Raw genomic sequence first — 11,444 nt, 5'->3', positions numbered from 1 at the left:
GCAACACTCTGTGGAATCGCGTCCTCCCCCGCTACACTAAAACAGGCACAATTCTTTCAAAACGCAGGGCAACACACCCACACACACGTGTGCGTGCGCACACACAGTTTTAACGCTGTCCACATTCAGTTACATCTTGCCACCTTCGTCACGCAGTCATGGTCACGTCGAAGTCGTCATACAAACGTCGACGCCTTCATCTCGTCGACGTGCGTACGCTCTCGTAACACGCAACAGAACATTTGAGCAGTTTTAACCCACGAAGCTATCGCTTGACACAGACACTCATATCCGCCGCTGGTTCCTGCAACCCCCCCCCCTTCCCCTATCTACCGTTCCCTGTATTGCTGCGCCATTGTAGGGTATATAGAATCTCATAGTTCGTGCAATCCTTAAAAACACTGAATCAATTTTGACTGATAAAGTATGTTTTGAAAATGCTATATTCCTTAATTTAACGGTAATAAAATTATTAACAGAAGAAATGAATGAAGGTTGCAGTTCCATGTTTTTTTTTAATTTCACGTCAATACTCCAGAGCCGATTCGTCAGTGTGATTCCATGGATTTCAAAGTAAATTCGCGTATTTGCGCCACGTTGCTTCAGTAAATGTTTCAAACATATTCCCACGTTCAGTCTTTGGCTCCTTTAGAACACAATGTAGTTCATCTTTATCGATAAACCATAACACAGAATCTAGCGGACGCTGGTAAAATGCATGACGTCAGAGAAAGCTGGTGCGACAACTTCAGGGTGGCGTCGCCACCCGTCTTTCCTCTTTGTGCCTTTTCTAACCTATCCAGCCTCTTTTCGCGTTAAGAATTGCGTTTTCGGTACGGTAGAAGGTTAATTTACAAATACACGGGGAAGTAATTTCTCTCTTTAGTGACCCTTTCACACAGCCCTGGTTACTCTCTCGGAACATTCTTTTTTCTACCTGGCCCCTCCCCCCTATCTCGCTCTTCGCACCACTTATTTTGAAAGTGATTCACTGACTGATTGATTGATAAATGGGGTTTAACGTCTCAGGGCAACACCGGGGCTATAAAGGACGCCATCTTGGAGGGCTGCGCAATAATATTGACCAAATGCGGCTCGTAACACGCGCCTAAATTAAGTACACGAGCGTCATTTGGAATTTGCTCGCATAGAAATGCAGTCGCCGCGGGCAGCAGGATCGAACCCGCGACACGCTCGAAACCCGCGTCAGTGTGCCAGCAGCTTGTTGGCACGGGCATCGCCAGGGGTCGCGCCGTTCGATCGGTTCGCGCACACAGACCCATTGTCTCCGTGCCACCACCGCACGATGTCCGCGTACGACTTCCGCCCTCCCGGACGGGCCCTGCGCAACGCCCGGCAGAGGGCGCAGTGGTCGTCGAAGCGGTTCTTCACCACGGCCTGCGTCCGCTTCCAAGCGAAGTACCGCTCGTACAGCGTGGTGTTCGCTGCCACCGCCTTCAGGTGTGACGCCAGGTGTGCCGGAGTGGGAAACTGAAACGCGTCGACGTACGAGTTCGGAGGCACCGGCACACCGACGTAGTTCCCGATTACCACGGGGACCAAGTTGAAGCGCAGGGCGTCGTAGAACTTCTCCGTCGCGTATTCGCGACACAGGGAGTTCTCGAACGCCAAGTAGAAGTAGTACGTCTCGCCGAAGCTGGCCTGACACGGGTCGCCGGGGCACTCGAGGTCGCCGCAACGCCCGTACACGTCGACGGCGACGTGCTTCCGGAGTTGGGCGACGAAGTCCTCTCGATGGCTCTGGGTGTGACAGTTGCTGGCCACCCAGACAGCAAGTTTGGAGCGGTTAGTTCTCACGGAGGGAGCTGACCGGCGCGTCGGAGATCCCGTAGCGCCTTGCACGGACTGGTTGACGAAAGAGAAGTAGGGGTGGTGGATGTCCGAGTCGTGCCGGTATGTGTAGGTCCAGTTGAAAACGCCTCTGAGTCTCGCCATTCTGTCTGAGAGGCTTTCCGGTGGAGCCTCCATATTCCAGTAGACCCAGCGCTGGCGTTCGTCGCGGTAGCTGCGGAGAAGGTTTTTGACGTTAACCAAGCTGCACCTGAGACAAGCAGCTAGTCCTTAATCGTCCTAAAGTTGGAAGCATTTCGTTTGTTTTAGTGCGAATAGCACTTGTAAATATTACAGCGGGTGAAATTAGATAAGTTCATCTATACTTAGACGCTCCTTTATAAAGGGTATTGCATTAGGGGAGTGGTACAAGCAATGAACACTTTACATGCAGGTACATTAAAAAAAAAAATGCGGGTACATTTTCAAGAAGATAGCGTCAGATAAATGCACCGGGTAGATGACGCATTCAAACAAGAACATACTTCATTTGGCAATACTGAATAAACATTAGCAATGAACGCAGGGTGCATCAGCAACACGGTGGGGAAGGATGTTCCAGTATGGTTCTGTTCGTTAAAAACAATAAAGCCAAGAAGGTAGAGGGAAGGCTCATAGTTTTAGATGTAGTTTGAACATTCACTAACTAAACACATATGTTGTCGTGCGCCCAAAGGCAACATTTGAACTGGCTGCCACAACTAAACGCTCATGTTCAAAACGCTGACTTTACGAGGAGCCCCGACACATGGATCGGCCACAGCAAGCGCTGCATACTACTGCTGGCTGTGCAATTTAGACTGTCGCGAGCCTGAAAAACTCGAAATCAGGTGACCTTCAACCGTGGGATTGCGGGGAGGCGGCGCGCATCTAAGCATTGGCGATACAGCACCAGTCGTCTCGGCTCTCTCTCCCCCTCTCACGCACTCGCAGCAGACAACGTGACCTACAAAACGGGACACGACACGGGTCTGCATGCATCTTCTCACCACAGACAGCACGTCGGCGATTTTTTGTGGGTGAATGTGGGGTAGAGGTCGCTTATTAGAGTTGATAGGTTATCGTGTAAAACCAGAGATCATAGCTTTATAGGCCCTTGTCACGGTGATGCCGTGGGCGCCGCCATATTTGATCACGTGCTGACGCGGCCATTGCTTGCCTTAGCTGCCTCCGTATTCCCACTTGATGTGCAGGACATCCCGGTGCGGCTCATCAAACCTCTGTTCCGGCGGATATTGTAGACGCTGATTTGGTGGACGACAGGGAGGTTTGGCCACAGTGTCAGAGGACATGTAAGCGCTTTCGGAGCTCATTACGCCTTGTCCAAACGGCGCATGCAACGTATACAATACTTGTACATTTTAAAAGCGGGACTAGAAATGTATTCCAAGCTGTCCAATCTTTTCGATCATAAATTAAATCAGGATCAACATGTGCTGCTCTTCATTCTTTATTTGGCAAACACTTTTAAGAAAAGGCTTGTCATGTTTCTGAGTCAGTAAACTTCGTCGGTGCAGTCGCTAGCTTATTGTTCATTTTCTGCCTAATCACTGGCTGGTGTGCTCAGTTGCAACAGATTTGTTCTTTGCTGCGCACAATACTTGGAATGTAGGCGTGCACTTTACAATAGCTTGTAGCAAAGACGCATTATCACTAGTCACTCGTTTACTCTGTGGACCATCGCGAAGCGTTCAGCTTCAAACGTTCGTGTGCTGTCGGTGTTTTCACTGTCACGCCTGCTTCGGCGCATCGATTCAAGTTCGCGCCCTCTCACTTACGAGTGAGCTCGGGAAGATGTGTGCAGATAACGTGCGAGGAAATTACTGCGCTAGGAAGCGACTTTGTTTGGAGGTTAGCGATACAACGCTGGCCGATAGGGAAATTTGTTTGTGGTCCTCGAGGAAAACCGCGCATCGCGAAGGGCCGGCAACACAGGCAGTCCATATGTACGTGGCAGCGGTCCGCGAACTTGGTCGCGCATATTGATACAATTCCTTAACACGCCGCTCACTATTTCTGCAGCCAACTACTGCATGCACACGTCTATATACGCTCTGCCACTCCAGATTCTTGCAGCGCGAATGGAGCACAGAGCGTCAGCGAACACCCACTTGCATTTTCCACAGCCGATCGCACCGTAGCAGGGCACAGGCAGTCTCGTATTCACGTGCTTTCTCCGAGGCAACGTGCGGCGCGCCAACCAAAGTGCCGTCTCCTTCCTGACGAGCAAACTGCTCCTCGAAATGGGTGTGTAGGTACTGCGTATTTACTGCGAGTTACGAATTGCTGATCGCAGCGAGTGAGTTGATAGAATGAGTTAGTAGAGTCAATAAGCCACTTCCTTAATTCTATATAGGTGAAGCGCACAGCCTTACCTGGGCAGGTCACTGGCGTCGGCGTCCCTGTCGTGGAAGACGATCGCATCCGCGGATGGTATGAGGGACCGGTCCCGAGTCACGAAGCATGGCACGTTGCAACCGTCGAGTCGTACCAGTCCCCGTGCGGCCTCGTTCAACGGCCTGTACCAGAGACCGTGCGCCGTGGTCCAGAACAGTACCTTGATCCCGGTGCTATTGCTGGCCGTGCTGCCCGCCGTCTTCAGTGTTTGCGAGTGATATTCGTTCTGGTGACTATAGTAGTCGTGTAGCAAAAGCAGTACAAGCGCGGTGCAGAGAAGGCAAAGTTCGATGAAGAAGTACCGTAGGAAACTTGTATAGTGCTGCATGGTATATACTGGGGAAAAAAAAGAAGACATATACTGCGCTTTTATATCGCGTTGTGACCAATCCGTAGTCGTTTTGAATTTAAGCGCTTAAAATGAAGTCCCCGAATACTAAAGAAACGTTCGTTGTCACCCAAGTTTTTACGGTTCGAGTGATTGGTAGGCAACGGCCAAGTCAGCAGTCTTGCAGGAGACAATTGGCACAAGGAAGTCCTTTAGAATTTGTTGAAATGGAACGAAAATTCGAATCAAATGAAACATATACTTACGGGGGCAACCAGATTTGCCTCCTACCAAGGCAATAATGCCTCCTCTTGTGTCGAATACAAGTAAGGCGGCTTAGCACACAGGCCAGGCTAGGACTTGTGAACCTCGACACCTTACACTTCGCTTCTAGTTGCGAATTTACGTCGGTTCCGGACACCGGCGTCTCGCGATCGTCGACCCTGGCGCGTTCGCCGAACCGAAATGTACTTTTACGAAGCAGCTATAGGTTGCCCCAGGGAAAGTGTGAGGCACAAACACTATATCACGATGGCAGCCATTCGCTTCCTCAACGTGGCGACAGTTTTTCATGATATTTTGGCCCCCCAGAAGCGCTGGCCGCACCTGTTCGTCCTCTTTCCACCACGTATCGTTACACACTTGCACGTTCTGACACCTGTATCAAAAGGTTTTACTTCCTTGCAGTTGCTCGGGTCCATTCCATTATTCGTTTCACTCGACTACAAAGAAGCGTAGCCTTTTCTCCAGAACCTGTCTTTATTCTTCGTCACTTCCCCATTGTTATCTCAATCCTGCCACGAGGGCCTTATGGCGTTGACGGGAGTCTGCGATCGCCGCTGCTTCGCGTGTTGAGGAAGGAGAGCGAAAAATCACATGACCACTGTGATTTCAGCAAAATCACAGCAAAAGACACGGCCTTCGCAGAATCCCTACAAATATTATTAGAGGGAACTCCGGCGTTGTAGTGTCTACGAGAGGTGCAACCATGGTGTGTTCAGCCAACGCCTCCCAAATACTCCTATATCGGAGGTGTAGGTTCAGCCGGTGTGACAATAATGGTTAGTACACGAATGTGCCTAAACTTCGTCCTTCTGGCTTCGAATCCTTCTTTGTCGCTTTACAAATTTATCATTTTCAAAGCGCTGTTGTATTATACGTGCAAGACTATACAATGGTTAAGCTTGTGCGCAGGGTCTTAAAGTGCCCCTCACCAGGGGCACTTTAAGACTTTAAAATCGCTACACGCCGCGGAAAGCGCTGAAATTGCAAACTAAACGCCGTTTGCCCTCCTCCTCGCGGGCGCCGCGCTCCAAGACGTGGGGAGGACGTATGTCAGCAAGTGCGCCCACCTATGTGCTGTGACGTCGCCCATGGTGACCCGTGACACTTCGATAATTATTCAAGACAACATCTGTTGTTTGTATAATCAGTTGCTTCAATAGAAAGTTTGATGAAGATTGATGCTTACCGAAATAGTGAAACACACAAATCTGAATGTCAGCGCGCTTTTGTTTTGCTTCGCAGCGCAGCAAGAGAGATGTGCTTCTGTTTCGTCTGCTTGTTCCTACGTCGTTCAGTCGCGCGCGCTGAGAGTGAGACTATGTCATTTTCTACCGTGTTCCAGCTCGCAGTGATGCTCTGTGATCCGCTTGCGCCTGCTTCAGTGTTCGTGTGGCGCTGACTTATACCGCTAGTCAGGTGTTCTCGTGCACGGTGTTCAAAATCGTGTGCCACGCGAAACGAGGGGGCCCTTTAAAGAAAACGTAGTAGGAAATGAGAGTGGCTTGTTGGACAGGAAGGTGGCTGGAAGGTCAGCCACCTTCCTGTCCCTTTGTCTATGTCTGCCTCTCGATTTTTTCCGACTCTCAAGTTTGCTGGCATTCTCCTAGCATAACGTAGTAGGAAAATCCAGAATGAATGAATGGAGCCAGAAGTATGAGAATTAGACAAATACATTGTCATCTTAGCTTAACAATTGCAGGGTCAGAGCTGCCTCTAGTAGCTTTAGGGTCTTGTAAGCAGTGTCACGCCACATAAGCTACCGCACGCACCCCATGACAAATTACAAAAACATCACCCAAATGTACAGAGACGGCTGATGTAGGCTTCCCCGTTCGCATCCGCAACTCAGCCGAAGCCAGCAAACGATCGTGCGACGCGCGCAAGCGGGATCGCTAGCGCATCCCATGCTCTTGCACAGGATGTTCCCAGCAGAGCATGACACTTCATGCCCGCTTTGCAGTCGATCGGAAGGCACTCTAGCACACATACTTGCAGAGTGCACTAAGCTCAAGAACCCCCACCATCCCTACCCCCCCCACCCTCCCCAGCCCCAACCTCCCCGAGCGATGGGGGACCTTGTTGTCCAGCCCCGAGCTACCGACCCAGCTCGCGCTGGCGGCTAGGGGCCAGGAACTGCTGGACGCAAATGGGACCTGAGAAGAAGGTTCCACCCCATCTGGTGCCAGCGCAAACCAACCTCTACTAAGGGCTCAGTAAAAGTTGTGATACGCAATTGGCATTACGCATTTCATTCTACCTGCATGTTTGGAAATACTAAAGAAAGAAAGAAATCCACTTGATATGTAACACACATATGTAAGCAGGCAAAAGGAGTTCCACAGGGGACAGTACTGTCTTCAGCATTTTTTAATATTTCCCTGAGCTCCATCACATCCCAAGATGATGTGTGCATTTACGTGTATGCGGATGACATGACATTATTGTCATCGGCAGAGGACATTCACACACTTTACGAAAACCTGCAGAGCCATTTATCTGTTCTGGGAGATTGGCTAAATTCCATTCGGCGGGCTATAAACGTGAACAACTGCTCATTGCTCGTATTTCATCTGAAGGACCGAGTACATGTATCTCTGTTGTACCAGCTCGACATCATTCCACAAGTATATGCTGTCAAGTGTCTTGGTATTACATATGACAGCTCTTTCATGGCGTACGTACATAGACTATATTGCAGCGAAGGACGTTCGAGCGGTCGAATTATTACGCAGAAAGTGTTGAAGAGGGAGGCGCAGGGCCACCTTGTTATCAATCTACCGTATGTCTGTACGCGATGTCTTGGAATTCGGTTGTTTGTTATACTCTGGGCCGCCTGCCTATCAGCTTCGCCCACTTGCTCTTTTGGAAAAGCAGGCATTAAGACTATGTGTAGGGCTACCTAAATTTATAGTAAATACTATTTTGTATCTAAGAACCAGAATTCTTTTTCTTGTAACTTGGTTTCGTGCACTTGCTGTGCAACCATTACTAAGGGCGTTCGAACCAACAATAAGGCGTTGCCAAACATTGCTCATTTCTCAGCCTAGCATGTTTTTCGATGTACATTAGCCTGGATTCCATACACCTCAAGTTGATCTTGTACCAACTCTTCTCGGTCCGTTGGACGTTGGAATCAGAGAGGTATACCCATTTGCGACGGGGAAAATTCTCTTCGCATACAATTTAACGATATTTTTCCGAGTAGGGCGTAGCACGTACCTTACCGAATCCTAAGCGTTACTGTACAGGATTATTTATTGAAATCACAAACAAACGTGCTCATAGCGACTGATGCCACGCGGTACGAAGAAAATATGATATTGGTTTATTAAGCCCCATTCTCGATCGGTCATCTTCCCTGCGGCTTTCAGACTTTGTACCAATCTTTCTTGCAGATATTTTAGTGGTAGTACTGGCCCTTCGTAAATTAAGCCCATCGATAGATTATGTAGTCACTGTAACTGATTAGTATTTGTCCTTGTGTACTTCACTCGCAGCACCTAATCAATCTCAGGTTTTGCGAGTGTTTAAATGGACATTAGTTAAGTGTTGTGGTACTGAAAATTTGGTCTGGGTGCAAGGGCATACAGGCCTAGTCCTAAATGAAACGGCAGGTTAATGGGCTAGTTCCCCCTACATAAGCCTTGACCATAGCTGCGAGATTTCTGAGCGAAATGATGCAGCGAGAATTCCCTGTACCTTCTGCGAACAAATTCCTAGGATTTTTGACACTTACTGTACCCCTGGATAAGCAATGTGTCAATCGAGAAAAATTAAGGTAACTATTAGTAGGCTTTTTTAAGAAAACGAACCTTAGAAACGCCACTCCACTTTCTTAGGTTAGATCTAACTGCTCGAAATGTACCGTATTTGTCTGTCTCTACACTTGGGCATAGCGACGAGAAGGTTGGCTCTGGCATCCAATATTTTCTTTTAGGATCAATGATATTTAAACTCCGAATACAAAATCTTCCTCCGCTTCTCTCACCCAAATTGAATTTGAGTTGTTTTGTTTTTCACGGTTAAGGCAGAATATTCATTTTCATAAAATTAGGCAGGTTCTCCAATCTACCTTTCGATTCGAACTTACCTGTTATATCAAAATTTTCACTCCTTAATTTGTACTTTGCTTTGACCTACCCGGTTTTGTTGGCCCATCCTCCAGAGCGGGCACGTGCCAGTACATCACACGGACCTGCATTTACTGCATCTAAGGCATCGCACGACACTATTGACGATAGTCTATCGTGCACAACAGCGTCGGATATGTCTGCAAGGATCACGTATAACGTACAACGGACAAAACATCGCCGTCGCCATCCTCTACGTCAGTCGCGGGCCCACCAAGGAGATAGTGCAGCGATTCATTACAATGCTTACATCAAGACCTCGCTGCGACAACGCTCGGGAACGACACATCGACATGAAGCTCTCGAAGCGCCAGACCGCGTGGTTTTCGGAGTACACGAGGGAGGCGTTTGGTGCCGAGCGGGCATACCTCGTCATGGTACCTACGGAAGCGACCGGGACTGCGCTCGACCACATCTTTGCCCAGCGGATTCAGACAATTTAGACCTCACCCGTATGCATCGCACTTCTCTGTCCATCGCCCTCTGCTCGTCGCCATCAGTGACAGCCAAGAAGACGATGCGCTGCTGCCTGCTAGTGCTGCCGAAGCGATGGACATTTCGGCCAGAACTGTACATATATACCATACATATGGTCTGTATGTATTCAAATGTGCATTATTGTATTTAATTATCTATCCGTAAAGGAACTAAAGCGCACGAAGATAAGCATTCTGCAATTTATTGTATCACACAACCTTGCATCATAAGGACCCATCACGCATTATAGCTATTTACACAAGTTCTCCTCCCCACCCCCTTTGCAGGAATGTGAGTGGGAATCGAACCTTATACCTGCTCGCAACAAAATGTGAGAACCACTGCGGGTAGGCAATTCGCGCGGCAGGTAGGCCATCTGTACTCACTGATGGCTGAGCTCAGCGGTTTTGAGTAGGGAAGGCAATGCTGGTGGAGGGGATATGCTCGACAGTCCATCGAAAACAAGGCTCAGCTGGCCGGCTTCCACTGCTCGCAGGCGGATCCGTTGCCGTGCCACCACTCGATGATGTCCTCGTACGTCTTGCGTTCGTCTGGACGAGCTCTGGAAAGAGCCTCGCAGAGGACGCAATGATCGTCGAACGCGTGACTTCGGACCTCGTGCGTCTTCTTCCAGGCGAAGTAAGACTGGTACTGCGCGGCATTGGCGGCCACCGCCTTCAGGTACACGGCGAGACGCTCGGGAGACGCGAATCGAAGCGCGTCGACGCAAGATCCGGGAGGCGCCAGGCTCGCAGCGTAACTTCCCATCACCACCGGAACCATGTCGTGTTGGAGCGCGTTGTACAGCTTCTCCGTGACGTAGTCGCGGCACACGGCGTTTTCCAGGGCCAGGTAGAAGTAGTACCTCTTGCCGATACGAGCAAAGCAGTCCTCGTTACGCGGGCATGCGAGGTTTCCGCAAGAGCCGAACGCATCTACCGCCATGTGCTTGCGGAGCTCTTCGACGAACGCCTCGCGGCGGCTTGAGGTCCGGCAGTTGCTGGCGACCCAGACGGCCAGTCTGGACAGGTTTAATGCGGCGTATTTGCGGCTGTGGCACCGTCCTGGGGCGGGCGACAGGACGCACGAAGAAGTACGGATGCGGCACGTCGAGTCGCGGCGGTAGGTGTATGTCCAGTTGAAGACGCCCCTGAGGCTCGCCATTTTCTCGGGACGGCTGTTGGGGGCGCCTCCTTATTCCAGTACACCCAACGCTGATGCTCTGCGCGTATCTGTAGAAAAGGAGCGGTTGAGGAGGATGTTGAGCTTACAGTCGTGACACTTCTGTAGGTGTGAAAAAAAAGAAACTATGTCACTCAAGTTTTGAGGAAACAACAGAATATCTCGGCGCACACTTTGAGGAAAACCAGATAAACAGTATTTTGAATCAGCACTTCCTTTAGTCAAAATAACCATTTCGTACACTGCTTAACTGGCTGTAGCAGAGGATGAGTCAACTTAGTGGCCCATTGGGAGCGCGTCTTTCAACGTCGCATAGCAAGGTGACAGCGTAAGGAAAATATAAACGTACGTAGCCAGAGAAGACGTTTATAACAACACCATTACACACAATAGTACCCAGCGAATAATGGAGGAAAGGCGGGGGTGCGGAGTGCGAAATGCGTGCTGCCGGCCGCTTGCTACTACCGAAACGGCTGGAGCTCTGTACCATAAATCCCCGTTCACACTGCGCGCTTTCTGTCACGCGAGCAGGCGCAACCCGCATCGTCGAAAAAGTGGCCGCGTTCACACTGGAGCTGCCATCGCGGGCGACGAACTGTTCGCTGCCGCCCGCCAACTCTCACGGTATGCGCCGTGCACGCACGAAAACTCGCCGAGACAGGTGCGTTCCGTATTCATCGTTAGTGCAACACTACGTGCAACAGAAAAAAACGAAACATACTGCACAGAAAAAAATGTATGCATTTTACAGTACGCGGGCAAAGGCACCGTGACGAGGTTCAGTGAAAAAAAAA

At 49.8% G+C, this 11,444-nt stretch overlaps 2 protein-coding genes across 3 annotated transcripts; both read right to left on the bottom strand.

Annotated features, from left to right (window-relative positions):
- Nucleotides 1-331: 331 nt before the first annotated feature.
- Nucleotides 332-9,979, bottom strand: LOC142560296 (alpha-(1,3)-fucosyltransferase C-like). Of its 2 annotated transcripts, none has more exons than XM_075672279.1 (3): nucleotides 9,855-9,979; nucleotides 4,227-4,584; nucleotides 332-2,026 (listed from the first exon to the last, which is right to left on the bottom strand). In XM_075672279.1, the coding sequence occupies exons 1-3, from the start codon at nucleotides 9,922-9,924 to the stop codon at nucleotides 1,207-1,209; spliced, it is 1,248 nt and encodes a 415-aa protein (XP_075528394.1). In that variant the 5' UTR covers nucleotides 9,925-9,979; the 3' UTR covers nucleotides 332-1,206. The 2 variants fall into 2 exon arrangements, with proteins under 2 accessions (XP_075528394.1, XP_075528395.1); XM_075672280.1 differs by lacking the exon at nucleotides 9,855-9,979 and adding an exon at nucleotides 4,843-5,327.
- On the bottom strand, nucleotides 9,937-10,632 carry LOC142559201 (alpha-(1,3)-fucosyltransferase C-like). The gene has a single exon (XM_075670829.1). It carries the CDS (start codon nucleotides 10,630-10,632, stop codon nucleotides 9,937-9,939), a length of 696 nt encoding a protein of 231 aa, XP_075526944.1.
- Nucleotides 10,633-11,444: the final 812 nt, after the last annotated feature.

Source organism: Dermacentor variabilis, chromosome 10 (assembly GCF_050947875.1).
Source record: "Dermacentor variabilis isolate Ectoservices chromosome 10, ASM5094787v1, whole genome shotgun sequence".
NCBI classification, from domain to species: domain Eukaryota; kingdom Metazoa; phylum Arthropoda; class Arachnida; order Ixodida; family Ixodidae; genus Dermacentor; species Dermacentor variabilis.
The sequence above is the reverse complement of the archived record's forward strand: the minus strand, read 5'-3'. Positions and strand labels throughout refer to the sequence as shown.

Coding starts and splice junctions, on each gene's coding strand:
- LOC142560296 (XM_075672279.1), bottom strand. CDS start 9,924: ATGGACTGTCGAGCATATCCCCTCCACCAGCATTGCCTTCCCTACTCA. Junction 4,585..9,854: donor ACCGCTGAGCTCAGCCATCA/GTGAGTACAGAT, acceptor TTTTTTCCCCAG/TATATACCATGCAGCACTAT. Junction 2,027..4,226: donor GACGCCAGTGACCTGCCCAG/GTAAGGCTGTGC, acceptor CCTTCTCCGCAG/CTACCGCGACGAACGCCAGC.
- LOC142559201 (XM_075670829.1), bottom strand. CDS start 10,632: ATGGCGAGCCTCAGGGGCGTCTTCAACTGGACATACACCTACCGCCGC.